Below are 22,521 nucleotides of genomic sequence, written 5' to 3' on the forward strand. Positions count from 1 at the left end.
GCTCGCTCCATGTGGCCGTATCCCGATCCACTGACCCACCTGGACTCTACTCCGGGGGCCCGTACCACCGGCTGACACCGCGGGCCCGCCCTATGGGCCCCGCACGTCATGGTCACCAGCCGGCGCTCCACTTCCCCACGCCGTGTGGCAACAGATCACCACCGGAGCAGACTGTAGCCGCAGCCAGCCACGGAACAACAAATAGCCAAACCGGCGCGCCGGACGGCGACAACCCCCGCCACCGCACGGCGCACGCACGCCAAGCAGGAGCAGCCCCGCCTCGGCATCATCGCGTTCGCCCATAGGATCCACCCGGTTCCTGCCGCCGCCGCTCGATTGGATCGCTGTTCGTGAAGCGAGGGGAGCGGAGATTTGATTTGGGGTTGGGGGTTCGTGGGGATGGGGGCGCTGTCGCGGCCGGAGGAGGTGGTGGCGCTGGTCAAGCTGCGCGTCGCGGCGGGGCAGATCAAGCGCCAGATCCCGCCCGAGGAGCACTGGGCCTTCTGCTACGACATGCTGCAGAAGGTCTCCCGCAGCTTCGCGCTCGTCATCCAGCAGCTCGGACCAGAACTACGCAATGCCGTAAGCACCCCTCCTCCTCCCTTCCCCACCCCGGCAAACAGATTCGCTCCGATTCGAGACACCGGATTTGGACTGAAACGCGGCCGCTCATGTTGTGCAGGTCTGCATCTTCTACCTCGTGCTCCGGGCCCTCGACACAGTCGGTGAGCACTAACCCCACGGGCCCTGGACAAACTGGGGATTTTGTGTGATATTATGTCAAGTTCATAATTGCTTTCCGTTTTAAGACCAACGCTCACTGTGATTACTACTACCACCGCAGAGGACGACACCAGCGTCGCTAACGACGTCAAGCTGCCCATCCTCGTCGATTTCTACCAACACATCTACAACCCCAACTGGCGTTTTTCATGTATGTACGATACGCCATCTCTCCTTAGAACAAGCGGCTATTCTGCTGTCTTACCATGCTGTTCCTGTTAATCTGATCGTGTTTGACCTTCATCAGGTGGCACAAACCACTACAAAGTGCTCATGGATAACTTCAGGCTTCTCTCCACGGCCTTCCTCGAACTGGGTCAAGGGTAATTAGTTTCCGTTCCATGTTTCAGAGTGGCTGCTATTTTCTCAGCTTATCAATCTCCCAACTTGACTGATGTCAAATTAAAAAAACTAAATTACTTTGGTAACAGGCCAATCAGTCAGTACTGATGTCACCCAAAATTAGTAAACTCAAGACTTTTTCTAACCCAATCATTCAGTCAGCACTCATGTCCCTTGAAATAAATTAAATTAAGGGCTTTTCTATATAGGGAGCTTTCGTTGGGTATTTAAGTGTGCCATCTGGAAAACTAGTAAGAGACTTCATTACAAATTTTGTAAATGTGAAATGGCATTTTATTTGCGAGCCATGCTTTTGGAGACATTTTAAGATACTAGATGTGTTTCGCCCATTCATTCAGCTCAAAACAAGCGAAAGATACAGATCCAGTGTCCATCTCTTGGACCGGGCTACTAAAGTCAGCGTAGTACTACTTCACATGCTGCAAATGGAGCTTTCTTCCTTCTCATTTAAGTACAGTAAAGTTCATTTGAAGCCTTTGCAGAAAATAATTACATTTCATTTTTTTCAGATATCAAAAGGCAATTGAAGAGATCACTAGGCGAATGGGAGCAGGGATGGCAAAATTTATATGCCAGGAGGTCTGTTAGCCTAGATCAATCGAAATATAAAGTGTTTATAGAGTAACTTTATGTATAAATGTTCATGTTATTTTAGCATGAGGCAGAGCCTTCAATTTTTAATCAACGTAGGATGCTGTTTGTATTCCACCCCTTTATTACATTTTTTGTATGTCATATTTCTGTAGCATTTGAAGTCTGATACTTGCTAGTAACATATGGAACTTAATGAATGAAAAAATAAGAATGCGCTACATAAAAGTGAGTATCTGGTAACACATTCAAAAGCATATGAACACTTTTACCGGTATTTACCTGATAAGCACACTTGTTTGGCTGCTACTATTTTTGTTGAAAATCCATTTTTGGCTTTCATAGCAATGTAATAATGTTGTGCTCACTTCTGTGCTTTGTGGGTATTATGGCATTGATAAATGTAGTTGTCATAACGAACACTTTGACTTAAATATATATCTGTGAATAGAAGTACTTTTAGATATTTTGTCTGGACCTAATTAACAATTAAAGAGTAAAGGAGTTTTCTTTGGCAAGGCCCAAATAAATATTAGTTAGCTCTGCTAAAAGGAAGAATGTACTGTTTGTATATCAGAGTTTAATATATAATTATTAATATCATTTAAAGCTGACATTGATATTTGTTTGAACTAATTGGGAACCAACTTTGGGTTGTAGGTTGAAACTGTTGAAGACTATAATGAGTACTGCCACTATGTAGCAGGGCTAGTAGGCTATGGGCTTTCCAGGCTGTTTCATGCTGCTGGGACAGAAGACCTGGCTTCAGATGAACTTTCAAATTCAATGGGTTTGTTTCTGCAGGTATTTATAAATATTATTTTAATCAAATATCTGTATTTCCACTCTCATAATGGATGGATACCGTTTTTACATTCACCCTGTAGCTAATAGCTGGGCTTCAATTGCAGAAAACCAATATAATAAGGGATTATTTGGAGGACATAAATGAGATACCAAAGTGCCGTATGTTCTGGCCTCGAGAAATATGGAGTAAATATGCGGATAAACTTGAGGTACATCAATCCATTTATTTATATCTATTCCTCCCGACTAGCTGCAGGTATCCTATAATTGCAAATGATCACACATCCACAGTTTTCTGTCTTGTGGAAACAAGGGAATTACATTGGAATCCTATGATAAATAAATTCAAAATTCCTCTGTTCCAATACTTTGGGAAAATAATAAAAGCTGGTACTCGGCAGTAATCAAAATATCTAATGAAGCAGTTAATCATGTAATCTATTTACCTAATCCAATCTATTTACATACTCAACTGTGAAACTCTACAATTGTTCCACCTTTGTCATCCTTTTTTGCACATTCTTTAAAGTACTCTACAATTTTTCATCTATAATAATGCAATATTTTTGGGTTACTATATCAGGACCTCAAGTATAAGGAAAATTCAGAAAAAGCAGTACAGTGCTTGAATGATATGGTGACTAATGCTTTGATCCATGCTGAAGATTGCCTCCAATACATGTCAGCGTTGAAGGATAATACCAATTTTCGGTTTTGTGCAATACCTCAGGTAAACTATAGTGCTTGTTATTCTTATTACAGTCTTCACACTCTAGCAGTATCAGTGGACATGTTATAGCTCATAATAGATTTATGGTACTAGACATGATTTATGGTAACTGAACCTTCCTTTTGTTGGGTCATGGATGTAATTGGTTTTGGAGGCACATACGTTTAAAGACAGGCTTTCCATATTAGTGTACTTCACGTATTATTACTGATTGAGTCAGTTAGTAATGCTATGGTTTAGCCAAGGGTACGACGTACAAGGTTTTTTTACTTTCAGGATTGATCTGTTATCAGTGCAAGTAGCCAATATCTTTCAGACCAGTCATACTTTCTTTTCATACCGATACTCAACATTCTTTTAGCCACTTGAAATAGTTCTCAGTAGTAAAAGAGAGTTTCTGTTACAAGGATCTGACTATTTTGATGTTAATACCTTTGGTCGTACACTCGTACTACATGGCTGAGAGGCCATTTAAATGATTCACGGCTAACCGTTTCATCTTTTCAGATAATGGCAATTGGGACATGTGCTATTTGCTACAATAATGTAAATGTCTTCAGAGGAGTTGTTAAAATGAGGCGTGGTAAGACATATTAAGTTACTTCAAGTTGACAAGTTGTGCTAGCCTTCATTTTGCCAGAAAATATCAGTGTGACAACATTGTCACACTATGTTTAGGAATTTAATTTGTGACATATTATGCGATGCTCTACTTTTGTATATCACATTTGGAGTACATGCATTTCATGTGCATATTTTATATGGTTAGGAGTTGATCAATGATACAAAAAAAAGTGCATCATAGACTGCTTCGATAGTCCTTGGCATCAGAAAATACAACTCTATCCTTTTCTTTGATTGGTAATTTCTATTGATTTTATTTTATCCGCAAAGTATCATAATATCCACTTTATCAATTATGACTCAGTAGTTAAATTACGGGCATACTTGAATTTGGTTAATATGAGAAAAGGCATGTTATGCATTTATTGGGGAGGATTTGATCGAGAAAGGTGTGTATCTGTGAACCTTTTAGGGCAGTTCACGGTTTTCTGTTCTTCTCGGACATATGGGTTCACAGTTGAGTAGAACAACCTAAGATTTTCTAATCAGATTAGGAAAGGAGCTAAGCATAGTTTTTTCCCTAAGGGCCCCTTTGGATTGAAGGATTTTCAAAGGAAGTTAGGAGGAACTCTCAATCCCTAGGATTGTTTTCTCCAAGGAAGCCCTTTGGGTCAAAGGAATGATACCTCGAGAGTTCCTATGGATTGCATTCCTACACCCCAATCCCATAGGAATTTCAACATCCACTCTAACCTCTTTTTTACACTCAATCACGTAGGATTGAGGCGCATTTCCTGTATTTTCCCTGTGTTCCATCCAAATGACTTTTCTTGCAGTTTTCTTCTTCTTTGCAATCCTCTATTTTGTACCTGCAATCATATCAGATTCATCTGTTTTGAAATCCTGTGACCCAACTTTTACGTGTATGCTGCTTATTATATAATTTACATGTTTCAGTCTTGTAGTTATCTTTTATGTTCCTTCTGACCTGATCGGTGACTTAACATGTACTCCCTACCTCTCAGGGCTCACTGCACGAATAATTGATGAGACAAAATCGATGTCAGATGTCTATTCTGCTTTCTATGAATTCTCTTCATTGATAGAGTCGAAGGTATGCTCTGGAATGCTTATCCAAACAAACCTAGAGTCTAGCATGCATATAATAGAAGATTCAGATCTTTTTTCATGTACATGTAACAGAAAAGATATTATGCCATGTTACACAAAAGTGAAAAATACTTCAAATAGTGTTTCCCATTGTTTTATGGATCACTTGAATGTTCTATAGTTGTATGGATCAGTTAGAATGTTTACTTTTTATCTCAGAAATCCTCAACTTAGAATGTTTACTTTTGACCTCAGAAATCCATAACTAGGTAGCTTCACTTAAAGATGATGGTGTGTTTAGCCTTTAACTTTATGCATGTTTGAATAAAACTTACCATCTTTACTTTTGACAGTCTGTTGGTGTTGCTCCAAATCGCAAAGTTTAGCCAACCTTATTACTGTTCACTGATACATGATGTTAGTGATGGACCTTTGGATTCAATCTTTGTTTTTCGTAACTGTGACTTTATGCCTAATATGTTTGGTCGCCATCTCCTGATTTATGATAACGACTGTGACTTTATGCATAATATGTTTGGTCGCCATGTCTAGATTGATGATCATGACCCAAGTTCTGCGCTAACACGGAAGCGTGTAGAGGCAATAAAGAAAACTTGCAAGTCATCCGGTTTATTAAAGAGAAGGTTTGTTGAATGACTTAGGGTTGTACTTTAGTACTGACACCTTCATCTTCACTGACTCTCTGAATCTGTAGGGGATACGACCTGGAAAAGTCACGGTATAGGCATATGCTGGTGAGTATTTATCTATAAGTTGAAAATTCTGCAGGTTCTCTGTTACTATAAAAATTTCTCAAGCAGTTTATGTGACATCCTCAGATCATTCTTGCACTTCTGTTGGTGGCTATTTTCTTGGGTGTGCTGTATGCCAAGTGATTCGGCCAACATGGTCCTTCTATACTCATACACCACCTAGCCTAAAGGTAATAGGTTTTAAGTAACAAACTGACAATATTTCGTTTTTAACATCTTATTTGGAGAAAATCTGTAAGCTCCCAATGCTGATTCTGAATTTCATTTGTGTAGGTTCCAAGATGCTGTACCTGCTGCATGCAGATGGATATGGTTTCATGATATTGTGCTACCCTAATGTCATGCTAATTCTTTTGTTCTTTAATTTTGTCATCAGTTATGTTGTTTCAACTTGAAGTTGTTTGAATATGAGACACTTGTAACATGTATCATATGGATTTAGCGTGGTGCCTTGTTAGACAATGATGCCAACTGCATTTTGTTAATTTGTGACTTATCTATATGGAAATACCATTTTCAGTGCTACTTGTGCAATTTCATTACACCTGCTTGTGGGTAGCCTGTTCCTGAATTCTTCAGCTTGACAAGGAGATCCTGGTGCATGGTTATTCCTGCCACACGTCATCATTGCCAAGGGCGATGGCTGTGTAGTAGATGATGTCACTTCCCCTGCGTGCTGTGAAATCATTGTTGCATTCCGGAATTAAAATTTTCAGTTTTCTTCCACAATAGGTACCAAACGTTTTGCCCAACTCATGCAACTGCTCGGAGCGGTCGCGTATCGGTTGCTCACCCACACGAGATGGGACACGAACAGGATTATCCAGTTAGTACTTCGGTGGTATATTTGGTGCACATGAGCACCAGTGATCTCATTTCGAAAAATAAATTAAAAATCATATTTTTAAGCTTCAAAAAAATCTGAAAATAAATCATGATGTAGCCGGTATTGTATCCCATAATCGTGTAAATTTTCAACTGAAAATAATTTGTATTTTAGGCTGCACAAAAATAACAAATGCATAGATCTCAGTATAGTGATTCAAATCTACAAAAAGAAAACAGATTTTGTCATTTTTGTATAGGTCAAAAAACAAAACATTTGAAATTGAGATTTTGTAGGTTAGTGGGGTACATCATTAGGTACTTTTAGAATTTTATTACATAATTTTTTAAACATATAAATATAATTTTCAAATTTTTTAATACGCTGAGAGCACTGGTGGCCATGATCCAATATGACTTTTCGGGTACTTCCAAGATAGTATATCACAGGAATATAAAGTCAGTCCTTTCGTTGTCTAGGTCAGGCCATATCCATCTCATCCGTCGAAGCTTGCTATAGGTGCATTAGGGCATCTTCAGCGGCGCGACGCATTTCGGACGCCTAAAAGTGGTCGCGAGCGTCCGTTTGCGTTGCCCCGTGGATATATTTTGTCCGCTCGTCCGTTTGCGTCTGGATGTGCTCCCACCGGAGTGACCTATTTTTTGAATTGTAACATAGTTAAAAACATTCAAAGTAGTACATAAAAATACATAAAAACTATACAAAATAGATCTATAGGCCTAGACTACTTGCTTCCTGACGGGCCGACACCGTCGTTGCGTCGCTCCGCCGCCTCCCGCGTGGCCGCTATGGCTCGGTGCGCCGCTGCGTCCTCTTGCAGGCACTGCTCCAGCCTCGCGTTGGTGGCGTCGTCCTTGAGCGTCTCGAAAGACTCGACGAGGGCCCTCTGCTCCGCCGCCTTCTCCTCCGGCGTCGGCGCATAAGGGTCATCAGAGGACCAAGATATCTCCGAGTCGGAGTCCTCTGCTGCAGCGGCGGCCGCCAGCCTGCGCTGTTACAGCTCGGCGTCCAATGCCGCGTGGCCCGCCAGCTCCTCCTCTGCTTCCTGCACCGCGAGTGCCAGGGCCGCGGCGTCCCTGACCGGGTCGAGGAGGTCGCCGTGCTGTCTTCGGAGTCGAACTCCTCGAGGAGCTCGAGGCCGGAGGAGGTGGAGTGGGAGGTGAAGGTGGAGGTGGAGGCGCGGCAGCCTGCCCGCGTCCGGCGCTGCTCATGGTGGATCCGCTGGAGGCTGAGAGGAAGCGGCGCTACGGCAGCGGCGGCTAGGGTTTAGTGGGGAGGAGATGAGATGCTCGCGCCCCTGTATATATAGGTCGGAGGCAGGGCGACGGCCGCGCCACGCGTGGCATCGCCATTACTACGTGTGCAGAGGTAGACGATGGCCGCACCACGCGAGGCATCGCCATTTACGCGGCCGCAGACTGCCGAAACGACGCCTCGCTGCCAGTACTGGCTGAGAAGACGCATCGACGCAGGGTCGCTGCCAGGCGGGCCCGACGAAACATCCGCTTGACTGAAAGTGTCCGCCGAGCGTCCGCCAGAGACGCATCCCAGGCGCATATTTGGGCCAGGTTTGCGTCTCCGCGGACGGCCCGGTCACTTTGCGTCGCCCCGCTGGAGGTGGTGCTAGACGCATTTCCGGTCACGGCGGACGAAAACGGTCGCTCAGCGTCCGTTTGCGTCGCGCCGCTGGAGATGCCCTTACAACATACCTAGATCATCTCCAGTCGCGTCCTTCAAACGGCGTTGGATTGAGCGTTTGGGGGACGTGTTTTGTTCTTGCCGCGTTTGGTGAACATCGCTCCCCAGCTGCATCTCCCAAACTTTTTAAAACACTAAAATACACTTTTTTTTTGCATTTTTATATAAATAGAGAGAAGAAACATGGTTTTACATCAACTAATACGTAGTTTGGAACATGGTTTATACAAACTAATAAATAGTTTGAACCATGGTTGACACAAATTTAAAACATTGTAAAATGAGAAAATCTAACTAGGGATGGCATCGCATGTTTCGTGTGTTCGCTGTCAAGAAAGAACACTCGCAGTCACGCCCAGTCATCCAAACTGGAAAATCCAGCTGTTAACGGTACCCCTGTTGGTTCTTTCGAGGAAGAACATTCAGAAACCTCCGTGCCTATTTTTGCTGCGAAGAAACAACACTATGCTTTCAGTCGTCATCCTCCTTGTCGTTGTCGCCATGGTAGTGCTGGTGGCAGCACGTCTCGTCGAACACCTTGACGCTCATGTCGCGCTCGCCAAGGTAGGAGAACGTGAGCACATAGCTAGCTTGGAGGTGGTGGTAGCGCGCGAACTTCTCCCAGCCGATGTGGAGGTACATCTTGCCGCGCGCGTCGCGGATCACGTCCACAATCCATCAGCAGCAGCCACAGGAAGCCTCCCGCAGATGCAGCAATGCCGGCTCATCACCGGCGACGAAGTTGGCGAACTTGTCCCGGAGCCTCTCGATGCCGAATGGGTCGCCCTTGAGGACGACGACGAACTCGAACAACACTTGCCGCTCCTCCTCCTACAGGTCCGACGATGAAGACGATGGTGGGCGACGGCGAGCGTGCAGCTCTGCCGCGGCCATGACCACGGCCGCGACCTCGACCTCGATCTCCGCCTCTACCAGACATGGCATCAACTCTTGAGATGGTGGCGGCTAGGGTTGGGGAGAGAGGCGCTAGGGTTTGTGTGTGAGGGAAGATGGGAGGACGGTCCTTTTTATAGGCCAGAGGGAGGCGGGGGAGTGGTGGCGCTCATTAACGCTGACACACAGAGCTAGGCACGACGAGACGCTTCACTGCACCTCTGCGGGAACTGCACCATCGCTGCGCGCCAATAAATTCCGTCGCGAGGTAGGCGACGTTAGGTTAAACTTCAATGTGCCGCTGACGCGTCGGTCCCGCCACGCCTCGCCTCGCTTTTTGGTATGTCCGGTGTCCCCGGAGCATCCCCCGTGGGGCGGGGATTGGCTCGGGGCGCCGGACACCGTATTGGGCCGTGCCGAACAAAAAGAGGCTTTGGGGGACGCGACTGAGAATGTTTTTTTATTCGGCACGCTCCAAAAGCCTTTGGGGGACGCTTTGGGGGACGCGGTTGGAGATGCTCTTACATTTGCATATTAGTTTGAATTGTATCTGCGTCAAAGTTTAAATGGCCAACGAAACTATACGGGGAAAGATTAAGACAGCAAGGCGATCGGGAGGCGGCTCTAAAACCCATCAAGGGTTTCGTCCCTCTCACCGGCGACATTGCCGGTCCGCTCCACCTCAGGTGGTCTTGGGGCCTTTGAGGTGTGGCGGAACCACGGCCTCTCGCTGGCGGGAAGGTTTCACTTCTTCGTTTAGTTTGTTTTCAGTGTCTTTTTCGGGATGGTGAGGCGGCAGCTACTTCCTGAAGTCAGAATAAGGTCTTCCCCGTCCAATCCTGGTGGTGCATCTAGCACCGGTGGAGGGCATGTGTACTTGTGTGTCCGACGGATCTCCCGTGATCCGGTCGTCTTTCGTGTTCGATTGTGTGGTTTCAGGCCAACCCCTTTCAATCTACGGTTGTCATCATTGATGATGGTTGCTGCTCTTGTGCGCTGGCCCTTAGGGACTTAGCATGATAACTTCCCGTCTGTCTACTAGAACAAGCTCTACAACGATAAACTTTGCCTGGCTCAGGTGATGGAGGAGCGAGGATGGTGGCGCGCCTTCGGTTCGCACTAGTGTATGTGGTCGTCGCTAGGTGGTCCAATGACCTATTTATAATTTTATTGCTTTTGAGAATTTTTTATACTGATGTTGATAATTATTAATAGATCGGTGAAAATTTTCGCAAAAAAAAGTTTAAATGGCTAGACGCAGAAATAGGTAGAACTCACAACAGTATATATTAAAGTACTCGGGTCGCCTGTATCCTACATGCCGCGTCAAACATTGATCTCTCGTGTTCAGGTCAATGTTTAAAACTAAAATCCTCTTTGCATATCTTGTTGGTAACTCTAAATTGTAGTAGGTATTACAAGTTTGATGGAACATTTTTTTTTTTGGTTGCATATTCAACCTCTCCTATGTATAGTAGCAGGATGAAATTACAATTACAGAAACTCTCTTTGGAGCCCTAGCTCGCAGCATTTACAAGTTTAAAAGTATCCGAAAAAAATATGAATGTACATAAGGACGTATTCTACAATCATGTAAAATCTCATTGCTAAATACCTTATACTTTGGGCTATACAAAAATGACAAGTTTTGATAGTTTTTTAGAGTTTGAAAATGTGTACTGTTCACTATACTAATGTGTACCCGCCGGAGACGATACCACTTGGAACCGAGATGGAGTTGAGCGTCGCCATAAACTGAATAAGAGGCCTCCACTTGGAGGTTGAAGAAATGTCAGGCTTCATCGCCAGCCTTATTGGTCCGCGTGCCATTGGTAAGTCACGCCTTTCTCTGTCATTGGTCCACGCCTGCATGTTGTCAGGAGTACACAGGGTCGCAAACGAAATCGGCACCAACGCACGGAAACGTGCCCGCGCTAGCCCATCGCGCAAACGATTTTGTAAGTTACCACTTGCCAGGTAAAATTTGCTGGGAATTCGCAAATAAAAAAGATAAAATTTGCTGCAGGGCCTGGCGAGTCCCGCGTGGAGTTTATTTAAAGAGAAAAGTCACTGTTTGTTCCGGAAATTATGCCGAGGGGAGAGGCCCTGGTGCCGTCGTGCTACGGAGGGCACGTTCGCGCGATATCGGATATCTGATGGGCTAATTATATAGTGCTAGCTCAGCACAGGCGAGCAGGCGTCCAATGATTCGAACAGTCTCCAAGCTTCTCTTCCCTGCTCCAGTTCCTCGCGTCCTGATAGTGCATCTCATCTTCCTGCTTTGCTGAATTCTCACCCCAAATCACCTGAGCATTTGTAGTAATCCGGCCATCCCTGAGTTTGGGTCGTCACATGATCATGGAGCTTTGATTTGGGGTTGGTGAAGAAGAGGGATAGAGATGGAGGCGCTGTTGCAGCCGGAGGAGGCGGTGGCGCTGGTGAAGCTGTGGGTGGCGGCGAGGAAGATGAAGCGCCAGATCCCGCCCGAGGAGCACTGGGCCTTCTGCTACGACATGCTCCAGAAGGTCTCCCGCAGCTTCGCGTTCGTCATACAGCAGCTCGGGCCCGACCTCCGCAATGCCGTAAGCCTCTTTGCTCCACGCGATTCAAGAGCCTGATTTAGACTGAAACACGGCCGCTGATGTTGTGGTTATGCAGGTGTGCATCTTCTACCTCGTGCTCCGGGCCATGGACACCGTCGGTGAGCACTAACCCCGTTCATCAGTGCTCTATTACTGCGGTTTAAGAGCAACGCTCACTAGTGATTACTGTGAGTGCAGAGGACGACACCAGCATCCCTACGGAGGAGAAGCTGCCCATCCTCCGGGATTTCTACCGCAATGCCTACGACCCCAACTGGCGTTTTTCATGTACGTACAAGATCTCTTTCTTTCTTTTTTGAAGTATATATAAGCAGGAGCATACGAGATCTCTTAAGAACACACTGCTATTGTCTACAATACGGGCAGCGTCTCCGGCATCAAATCCCCCGGTCTTCCGCTGATACATGACCTTTTTTTTCAAATCCCCACTTTTTGTCCGGCGATTTTTTTAGTAAAATAATACGAGTTAATTATTTTTTTCAGAAATAATACTGTACGTGTTTTTAAACTTTTCAAATCTAGGATTCAATCGGTCATACGGGGACCGGTCGGCCACACGTACTCGATAGGATCTGGTCGACATACGCGCTGCCGGTTGCACGCTCTGTTGTGCCCACAAACCAGCCGATCATGTATGTGCACTAACAAGAATCAGGTGCCACAGCTGCCGACATCGGCACTCGAGTGACTGATCGGCCGCCGTGTGACTGATTGACTCCTATATTTGAAATTTTTAAAATACGTATAATTTCTAGAAAATAATAAATAGTTTGTATTATTTAAAAAACACCTTTTTGTTAAAATAAAGTCCCCGTTTTTTGCTTTTATGTAGGTTCAACAGAAAATAAAACTAAAAGATTGTTCTCACGAACACTTTACGTACTGGAGACTTCTTCTGAGACCTTGTAGCGAAAAATGTGCTATTATAACAAACCAACCTCGGAGACTCCAACGAAGGCCTCGCAACAAAATTTGTGTCATTTTGTGCCAAAATTGCATAATTGTTATAACAAAGTTCATTTCATCCTACGATTAAATCCATATTATATATGGTTGAGAAAACAACCTGGCTCTACCCCATGGTAGCATCGTCGTTCGGCCATGGTACCACCTGTCGAAGCCATTGGCAACACCACCTAACACGACGTTGGGAGCATCTGCCTTAGCGGCTGAAAGTATGTGGCCTAACCGTACCAGTGGGATGTTGGAGACCTTCTCGGAGGCTTTCGCTCATAGCGACGGTGAGCATGACGACGCCTGCAACACGCACCCCACCGTCCTCGACATCGACTTGTTGCACACACGGCAGGCGAGCGAACAATGGAGGGCAGTGAGGAAGCTAGGGTTTCTCATAGGGTAGGGTGTGTATGCATGCATTTATATGGGTGAATATATGTGTTGCGTCTTTTGTGTGTTTCAAAGAAAATTCCTTCCTCCTCCTTTTCTCTTAACTTTCTTAATTTTTAAATTTCATAAATAACATAATTTTTTTACGTCGTTTGCTAAAACACACCGTTTATTTGTGTCTTTGTGAGATACGACACATTACCAAAACACACCACCTATCAAAAAAGGGAAAGTTTTGCATTTTTCCTTCAAAACCCAGCATCCCAGCTAAAAGTGCAATTTTTTTCCTTTTTAGACAAGTTTTGTGTTCTGTCAAACGTGTCACAATATTATAATGGTTTAGCAAAGGCTAGAAAATAACGATGTACTGTACTATTTTTTCCTTTTTTTTTTCTTAATTCATACTTTTACCCACCGTATCACCGTTCACCAATCTGGCCGGAGGCTTTTGAGAGCAGCAGCGGCGGCAGTCTCAGCCGTGGCCACTCCACCATGCCTGCGTGCCCTGCTAGCCACGCCCACGCTCTCGCTGATGGAGCTCGTGCACGGTGCACCGGCGCCTTCTCCCGTGCTGGCCGACACGGATGCGGCCGACCGCCATAGACTTCCAGGATGTGTTCTCCCCTTCCGTGTCTACCCTGGCCGCGCAGCCACCCAACTCGTTGACCATGTGCTGTTCGCGTACTCGCTAACTACGTGGTTGCCGGAGCTTCTCGAGGTCGGGTTCGCCGGAATCGAAGACGCCGGCGGTGCTCGGCTCGGTCTTCGTCGGGGTGGTCGCTCCCGGGCTTTCCAAGCTCGATGGAGGCATATAGGAGGTGCGAATCGGCTCTATGATTTTCCTATGGTGGTTGGCTTGCAGCGGCGTTGCTTCCTCCGTCGGCAATTGCTCGCCGGAGTGGCGCCAACAGCCGAGATCGATGCCGTGGGACTGATGAGAAGTGCCAGGCAATTCACTTATCCACATTAATCGATATCCACTATGTTGACATGGACACGCTGGTGCGGCTGCCAGGACCCCAAATTCAGTTTCTCGGTAGTTATTGGGATGTTACCCTGCTGTTCTTGTTGATCTGATGATTTTTTTTGGCCTTCAGGTGGAACAGGCCACTTCAAAGTGCTGATGCATGAGTTCCGATACGTCTCCACGGCTTTCCTGGAACTGGATCAGGGGTACTTTATTTCTGTCCCGAATCTCAGAGCGGTCGCTATTTTCTGAAGTTTCCTAGTTCCCAATTTGTGTTTGGAAATATGTGGCTACGTACGGATTTTTTATTTTATCAAAGTCTTAGGGAACAGCCAACCACACCGTTCACTCAGCACTCATGTCACTCAGAAAAATAAAGTGAATACTTCTCTAAATATGAAATCGCTATGTCAAGTCAGGTTTACAAGTGAAATAGAAATGTAAGTTGCTCATAATAATTACAAGACTAGAGAACATTCATGGGGAGCATGTGCTAATTTATTTTGGCCAGGTTGTCACAAGTGAACCAGACAAAACAGGGACTGCGAAACTTTGAATAGTGAGATTAATTGTACATTGCCAAGCTAGGTTTCTGTGCCCACTTATCGTAAGCACTGAGCCTTCCCAGCTTTTGCATTTTGTGTTGAGTTCCAACTGGTACAAATGACAGAACCTATGTTGTCATCTGGATGATCTTTTTTTGAGGGATTATCTGCGTGTTTTTTTGGAGGGATTATCTGTAGGAGTTCATTCAATAGTTTGTAAATATGAAAGGACATTTAATTTGTGATCCATGCTCTGTTTCGAAAAAAAATGTGAGCCATGCTTTTGGAGGCATTTTAATACTCTAAATGTGCCTTGCCCGTTTAGCTGACAAAAAGAGAAATGTCCATCTTGAACCAAGCTATTAAAGTCAGTGTAGTACTTCACATGCTGCAAATGAAGCTTTCTCTGCCCTCATTTGTTTTCCCAGTTCATCAATTAAGTGCGGTACGTAAAGTTCATCTAAAGCCTTTGCAGAAAATAATAATATTTCATTTTTTTCAGATATCAAAAGCCAATTGAAGAAATCACTAGGCTAATGGGAGCAGGAATGGCAAAATTTATATGCCAGGAGGTCTGTTAGCCTAGATAATCAAAATATAAAGTGACTATATAATCAGTATATATATGAATGTTCACTTTATTTTTCTTATGAGGTGGCCCTCTTCAGTTTTTAATCAACATAGACAGATGGTGTTTGTCTTCCATCTCTCAACATAAATGTTTGTACGGCATATGGCTCATTCAGCTCAATCCTTAACGCCATGTGAATTTTTCAAAAAGGGGCCTCTGCTAATGCCATATGTCTGTAGCTTATAAAATATCTGATACTTGTCAAGTAACATATCAGAAAACGCCAGTAAAAGTGAGTATCCAGTAACACATCCAAAGGGATATTCACCTGATAACCACACTTTATGCCCAAAGGCATTGTCATTCAGTTGTGCAACCTTTGTTTGGCTACTACTATTTGGTTTGAAATCCTATGTTTGGCTGTTATAGCAACATCTTAATGTTTTGGTCACTTCTCCTTATGGAAGATGGTTTGTGGGCATTATGGCATTGATAAATGTACTCATCACACTAATATTAATAAACCATACATATCTTGTGTGCATAAGAATTGTGATAGCAACATCTATGAATAGAAATGCTTTTAGATGTTTTGCTTGGACCTAGTTAAAATTTAGGGAGTAAAGGAGATTTCTGTGGCAAGGCCAGAAGAATCATTAGTTAGCTTTGAGAAAAAAGGAAGCATGTAGTGTTTGTAGGTCAGGGTTTTGTACACATTTATTAATATCAACTAGATGCTGACAACATTGTTATTTGTTTGAACTAATATGGAACTACTTTGTTTTGTAGGTTGAAACTATTGATGACTATGATGAGTATTGCCACTATGTATCAGGGCTAGTAGGCTATGGACTTTCTAGGCTCTTTCATGCTGCTGGGACAGAAGATCTGGCTTCAGACCAGCTTTCAAATTCAATGGGTTTGTTCCTGCAGGTATTTTCACTGCCATAATGATGGAAACCTTTCTTTACATTTTCCCCATATCTAATAGGTGGGCTTCAATTATTGCAGAAAAACAGTATAATAAGGGATTATTTGGAGGACATAAATGAGATACCAAAGTGCCGTATGTTCTGGCCTCGAGAAATATGGAGTAAATATGTTGATAAGCTTGAGGTACATCAATTGTTTTACTATATTAATTCCGCCTGACTAGCTTCAGGTACCATATATTATGAATTGCAAATGATCGAACATCCACAATTTTCTGTCTAGTGGCAACGAGTAAATTACAATGGAATCCTATTATAAATAAATGCATGATTCTTCGGTTCCAATGTTTAGTACTCCCTCCGTCTCAGTTTACTAGTCTTCCCCGTATCCCTAGGTCGCCAATTTGACCTATATAATGCAAAAATTATATCATTAGAAAATAGAACATCTAAACTTTCTAATGATATAATTTTTATAACATATAACTAATGCTAACTTGATCAAATTTGCGACCTAGGGGTACGCGCACGCTTAATAAATTGTGAGAGAGGGAGTAAAATAACGAAAGGGTACTTCAGAGTAATTGAAATATCTAATTAAACAATTAATCATGTATTATGAATACGTAATACAATCCATTTACATAAATTTGAAAGTCTACAACTGTTCGACCTTTTTTCATCATTTTTTGGACGGAATTTCTATTTTTCAGCTATAATAACGCAATATTTTGGGTTACTAAATTAGGGCCTCAAGTATGATGAAAATTCAGAAAAAGCAGTGCAATGCTTGAATGATATGGTGACTAATGCTTTGATCCACGCTGAAGATTGCCTTCAATACATGTCATCGTTGAAAGATAATACCAATTTTCGCCTTTGTGCAATACCTCAGGTACACTATAGTGCTTGACATTCCTAATTACAGTCTTCATACTTAGTATTATCGGTGGAACATGTCCTAACTCTAAGTACATGTATGCTACTAGACATCATTTATGGTTACTGAAGCTTCCTTTCTTTGTTACCTAGATGTAAGCATATGTACAATTGTTGATAAGGCAGTCTTATCTCAGGCATTACATTTCATTAGAGAAGACAAAAAACATATTGTACATGCATTACCTCCAACGATTACCGTATGCATGCTGCTTAAATTATGGCAAAAAATAAATTATAAAGTATGTGACTAGTATAAGGCATCTCATGCAGTTAATGGAGAAAATGTCTTATATTTGATGGTAAGATATCATCTCTTGAGAAGACAAACCACTTTTTCATTTCTCTCTCTTCTAACTCATCGATAATTCTACATGGCTGGCCACTTATAAGTTATAACCGTTATACATGACCTAATTGGTGTTGCAAGGCACCAAGGATTAAAGACACGTTTATTTGTGTAGTTGATATATTATTGCTAATTGAGGCAGTTAGTCATGTTTTTGCCAGGGGTAGGATGTACGATGTTGTTACATTTAGGATAGAGCTATTACCAGTGTAGAAACGCAATTTATTTTTCCTATAGATACTCAACATTCATATAGCCACTCACTTATTGTAATCGAAACTATTTTTTATTTTCTTGCCCGCAAAAAATAAAAGAATTTCAATTACAAAAAGCTATCTATCTTACGATGTTAATATCTATAGTCGTATTTCATGGCTGAGTGACCTTCTAAATGTTTCTTGGCTAACTGTTTCATATTTTTAGGTAACGGCAATTGGGACATTTGCTATTTTCTACAATAATGTGAATATCTTTAGAGGAGCTGTTAAGATGAGGCGTGGTAAGACATATTAAGTTACTTCATGTTGACAACTTGTACGCATTCATTTTACCAAAAAATATATTTGTATGACAACATTGCCACACTATAAAAAAGGGCAGCCAGGTGCATGAAGCTCCCGCTTTGCGTGGGGTCCAAGGAAAATTGCCACACTATGTTTAGGAATTTAATGTGGACAGATTATGCAATACTCTTGGCCATATATCAGTTTGTTATTCTCGGAAATATGGATTCAAAGTTGAGTTGAACAACATAAGATTTCCTAGATTAGAAAAGGAGCTAAGTATAGTTTCTTTTCTAAGTGGTTATTTATCCTCTTAACCAACTATTACTTTTATGCTTCCTATTAATGTATATGTTTTACGGTTTCAGTCTTGTAGTTATTTTTTTGTTCCTTATGCATGATCAGTGGCAGTGACTAAACATGTACTCCCTCTCTCTCAGGGCTGATTGCACGAATAATTGATGAGACAAGATCAATGACAGATGTATATTCTGCTTTCTATGAGTTCTCTTCATTGCTAGAATCGAAGGTATGCTTTGGAATGTTTATCTAGAAAACATAGTCTCGCACACATATAATAGAAGATTCAGATGTTTTGTCATGTACATCCAAAACAAGGGGTATTATGTCATGTTACACAAAAGCGAAAAAATCTTGAAATAATGTTTCCAGTATTTTTAGTAAGGCGTCTTGTAGTTTATGGATCACTTAGAATGCTTACCTTTGTCCTCGTAAACCCATATCTAGGTAGTTTCACTTCATGATGATGGTGTGTTTGGATTTTAACTTCATTCACGTTTGTATAAAACATTCCATCTTTATGTTTGATCGTCTGATGGTTTTGCTCCAAATGGCAAAGTTTAGCCAACCTTCTTACTGTCCAATAGTCCATGATGTTGTTGGTGATGGCCTTTGAATGTGATTTTTCTTGTTTGTATTGTGACTTTATGCATAGTATGGTTGGTTGCCATGTCTTGATAAATGATAACGACTGTTGTTGGGCTTCAACTTTATGCATAATATGTTTGAGATCATCATGCTTAATAAACTGATGATGTGGATAACTTGGATGAAGTGATGACATGAAAAGCAGATAATCTCCAATTAAAGTTACGTGATTTTCCTCATTGAAAAATAACATAACTAGCCTAAAATTCGTTTGGTTCACAGAAACAATTAAGGTTGAAACAAATTATAATGTTCCAGTTGCACATGATTTAGTTGTGTCATATCACAACAAAATGGTCTGATCAATCAGGCAGGTAAAAAAGGATAAAGTGGACAACTAAATGACTACAAGAATAGATGATGTGAATAACTAGCATATGGAGATAGACTATCAATAATAAATGTTAGTGTGCGGAGGATGTAGATTATTGAATGATAGTGTGGAGATGACATGGATCATTGGATGGTTGAAAATAATATGGATAACATATTAAGATAGACTATCATGAATAAATGTTGATGGAATTTTGCTCAAGATATATAAATATTTTTGGCCACCATGTGCAGATTAATGATAACGACCCAACTGCTGCGCTGACACGGAAGCGTGTCGATGCAATAAAGAAAACCTGCAAGTCATCCGGCTTGCTAAAGAGAAGGTTTGTTGATGACTTAGAGTTGGACTTTCCTCTCATGTCTTTACCTTCACTGATTGTCTCTGATTCTGCAGGGGATATGACCTGGAAAAGTCGAAGTATAGTTCTATGCTGGTGAGTAATATTTCTATCAGCTGAAAAATCCTCTTAGTTCTCTGTTTAATAACTTTCTCAAGCTGCTTACGTGACATCCTCAGATCATGCTTGCACTTCTTCTGGTGGCTATTATCTTTGGTGTACTAACGCCAAGTGATTTGGTCAACATGGTCCTTGTATATTCTAAGTGACATGACCTATCCTTGTAAGGCAATCTGTTTCTTAGTAACAAACTGACAATATTTCGTTTGTAACCTTTGATTCCGGCAAACACCGCACTTCACAAGGCCGATTCTGAATTGCATTGCGTAAGTTTCACATGTGTACCTGCTGACTGCATACGGATATGGGTGCATGTAGTATTGTGCTACCATGATAGCATTCTCTTTACTTTTTCATGTCGAGTATGTTGTTTCAGTGTGAAGCTGTCTGGATTTTGGAGAAACCTGTAACATATATGCCACGTATTCGGTATAGCGCCTTGTTTGATGAGGACCACTAAGTATATCCTGTTCATTTGTGACTTATATATGTGATGAAAATATTATTTTCAGTGCTATCTGTGCAATTTCAATATAACCGGCTTATTGCAAGCTCTTACTGAATGCTTATAGTTCGACATGGAAATCGTCGCATGCCATTGCACCTGCCACACATGTCTCTTTTCACTGCCACTACCCTCCTTGGAAGTGGTTATGTACTCCACAATTGCCAAGATGCATGTGTACTGTGTAGATGATGTCACTTCCTCCGTGTGTCGCCTTTTTTCTAGCTAAAGCGATTCTCCTTGTGCGGTCATATTGGCAGTCAGGAGTTCAAATATACAAAATTTTGTCATAACTAGTCCCTTTGTCTCCTAATATAAAACATATTGGCAATCTTACTATGGGGTGGAGGGAGTACATACAAAACAGTTCGTCTTACTGAAGCATTCTACTTGGAGTGGTCGGTTGTTCACCCGTGAGAGGTGGGGTACAAAAATAAATGGATGGGCATGATTGAACTAGCGAACAATAGGATTATACTATACAGTTAGTACTCCCACCTTTATCGAAAAAAAAAGTTAGTACTCCCACATATCACAAGAATGTGTAGTAAGTCATTTCATATCGTTTCGATAACGTCAATTTGTGCATATTATATGGTGAAAACATAAATATCTTGAAAAAGTATATTATAATTTCCAATTCGTTTTTAAGCTCCTAGTTGTAAAGCGAGATTTATGGTTACCATGGTCAAACCAAAAATGACTCACTTAATTGTTCTTCAGAATATATTTACATTCGAAACAATTATATGACCAAACGGTTTTGCCTGTGAAAATGGCCAAAAAGCACAAAAACAACTATTTTTTATCGATGTCCTAGTAACCTGTTCGCCGGATCCACCTGACCTGTAAATTCGTCCAAGCAACAAAAAAGAGGATGAGATTAGGTCATGCGCTACAGTAGAACTGTAACTCTATAATTTGTCCAATTTCGTCTATGTGAGGGCGGCTATCGATCTCATCCGTCGAAGCTTGCTATAGCTGCATGTGTTGCATTTGCATAACAGTTCGAATTGCTATACCTTCCCACCAGGAAAACAAAACAGGACCCCCCGTGTCGCACCCAGGCGGCACCGGGGGCAACCTCTCCGCCACCGCCCCGCCTAGCCCTCCCCCGGCCTCCTCCGCCGCTGCCGCCGGCCCTTGCCGCGGTGGCGGCGGGCCCGGCTGCCAAAGGTGGCTCGGGGGGATCGTCTTCTTCGGAGGTGGCGCCGGTGGCCTGGTCGACGCGACTGGGACGACGACGGCGAGCTCGCCGGCGCGCGGAAGCCGGGGCGGTGGCCCCGGGAAGCTGTGGTGCTCTCCCTCGTCGCGGGGGAGGCGCCGGTGGTCGGGCGTGGCCGGGTTGTGCGGGGCACGACGGATCGGGCTCGGCCAGATCTTGTCTTGGCCTCGCGCCGGCGGCGGTCCGTGGCGGGGCTGTGCTGCGCGTCGGCGGCCGGGGAGGGCTCGGCGACGACGGTTGCAGGGGTTGCGGCGTGGAAGTTGCCCGGGGCTGCGCGGCGTGGAGCACGCAGTTTGGTCAATCTGGCCAGATCTTTTGGTCAGCGGAAGTTGCCACAGGTGTTGGGTTTGGTGGACGACGGTGATGGCGCGCACGATGGCGTGCTCTGGCTGCCCTGCCAGTGATGTAAGCCTCGGCGGGAGAGTGCTTGCTCGGGTGAAAGCTCTGCCCGACTTGGTCGGTGCCGGCGATGGCGACGCCCCAGGGCGCCGTTCCCCTTCTTGAAGGCATCGTCGTGGAGCTCCTACCTCTTCTGCCTTCGAGGATTCGTGCCCTCCGGGTGAAAACCCAAGCTCTTGCCTCGGTCGGAGCGGGCGACGGCGGCGGCCTGTCGCTTCCCTTCTTGGAGGCGTCGTCTTTGGAGGGCATGTCCTTCACTCGGTGTGGGTGGTCTGGTTGCCGGGCTGCGTTGCCTTACCGTCTGCGTTGGAGGATGTCGAGGCGGCGGCCTCGGGTAGGTGGCTGTGAGCCGGGGCGGCGGCCCCGGAAGGCGGTGCGGCTTCATCTCTATGGTGCGGGGATGCGGCTTGTCACGGCTTGGGTGGCAACCCTGGCCGTATGGGCGGCAGGGTAGTCGGCTCGGTCGGATGCGTCCTAGAGGGGACGGTCGGACGTTATGTCGGGGCGGCGGCCCCGGATGAGTTGGTGTGATGCCCGTGGTCTGCGGTCGTTTGCCCTGTGCAGCTTGGGTTGCGGGCCGACGGTTCGTGCGGCATTGCAGCTCGAGAGCGAGCGGTGGTACGTCGGGGCGGCGGCCCCGGAAGGTGGTGGTCTTGGTGGGCGCGCAGGGCGCGATGGAGCAGCGGTATGTCGGAGCGGCGGCTCCGAATGTTCGTCATCTTCGAGGGTGCTTG

The 22,521-nt window shown here is 44.0% G+C and overlaps 2 protein-coding genes across 4 annotated transcripts; both read left to right on the forward strand.

Moving 5' to 3' along the window:
- Nucleotides 1-399: 399 nt before the first annotated feature.
- Nucleotides 400-6,246, forward strand: LOC124704619 (squalene synthase 1-like). Its single transcript, XM_047236890.1, has 14 exons — nt 400-582; nt 683-725; nt 845-934; nt 1,031-1,106; nt 1,656-1,725; nt 2,398-2,541; nt 2,649-2,753; nt 3,128-3,274; nt 3,782-3,857; nt 4,864-4,952; nt 5,501-5,592; nt 5,664-5,703; nt 5,788-5,891; nt 5,995-6,246. Exons 1-13 carry the CDS (start codon nt 400-402, stop codon nt 5,842-5,844), a joined length of 1,212 nt encoding a protein of 403 aa, XP_047092846.1. The 3' UTR covers nt 5,845-5,891; nt 5,995-6,246.
- A 5,313-nt stretch (nt 6,247-11,559) lies between these two features.
- LOC124700934 (squalene synthase 1-like) lies at nt 11,560-19,838 on the forward strand. Of its 3 annotated transcripts, XM_047232999.1 has the most exons (13): nt 11,560-11,742; nt 11,819-11,861; nt 11,941-12,030; nt 14,208-14,283; nt 15,125-15,194; nt 15,983-16,126; nt 16,205-16,309; nt 16,874-17,020; nt 17,837-17,912; nt 18,357-18,445; nt 19,432-19,523; nt 19,595-19,634; nt 19,718-19,838. In XM_047232999.1, the coding sequence occupies exons 1-13, from the start codon at nt 11,560-11,562 to the stop codon at nt 19,805-19,807; spliced, it is 1,245 nt and encodes a 414-aa protein (XP_047088955.1). In that variant the 3' UTR covers nt 19,808-19,838. The 3 variants fall into 3 exon arrangements, with proteins under 3 accessions (XP_047088955.1, XP_047088952.1, XP_047088953.1); XM_047232996.1 differs by lacking the exons at nt 11,560-11,742; nt 11,819-11,861; nt 11,941-12,030 and adding an exon at nt 13,778-14,112 and having other exon boundaries at nt 19,718-19,828; XM_047232997.1 differs by lacking the exons at nt 11,560-11,742; nt 11,819-11,861; nt 11,941-12,030 and adding an exon at nt 13,778-14,058 and having other exon boundaries at nt 19,718-19,828.
- The last annotated feature ends 2,683 nt before the right edge of the window (nt 19,839-22,521 follow it).

This window comes from Lolium rigidum, chromosome 3, assembly GCF_022539505.1.
Source record: "Lolium rigidum isolate FL_2022 chromosome 3, APGP_CSIRO_Lrig_0.1, whole genome shotgun sequence".
In the NCBI taxonomy this organism is placed as follows: Eukaryota; Viridiplantae; Streptophyta; class Magnoliopsida; order Poales; family Poaceae; genus Lolium; species Lolium rigidum.

What these genes read in the sequence shown, in the direction of transcription:
- LOC124704619 (XM_047236890.1), top strand. Translation starts at nt 400, where the DNA reads ATGGGGGCGCTGTCGCGGCCGGAGGAGGTGGTGGCGCTGGTCAAGCTG. An exon ending in CCCCAACTGGCGTTTTTCAT is followed by an intron (nt 935 to 1,030) that starts GTATGTACGATA and finishes GACCTTCATCAG; the next exon opens with GTGGCACAAACCACTACAAA. An exon ending in TTCCTCGAACTGGGTCAAGG is followed by an intron (nt 1,107 to 1,655) that starts GTAATTAGTTTC and finishes CATTTTTTTCAG; the next exon opens with ATATCAAAAGGCAATTGAAG.
- LOC124700934 (XM_047232999.1), top strand. Translation starts at nt 11,560, where the DNA reads ATGGAGGCGCTGTTGCAGCCGGAGGAGGCGGTGGCGCTGGTGAAGCTG. An exon ending in CCCCAACTGGCGTTTTTCAT is followed by an intron (nt 12,031 to 14,207) that starts GTACGTACAAGA and finishes TTTGGCCTTCAG; the next exon opens with GTGGAACAGGCCACTTCAAA. An exon ending in TCCGGCTTGCTAAAGAGAAG is followed by an intron (nt 19,524 to 19,594) that starts GTTTGTTGATGA and finishes CTGATTCTGCAG; the next exon opens with GGGATATGACCTGGAAAAGT.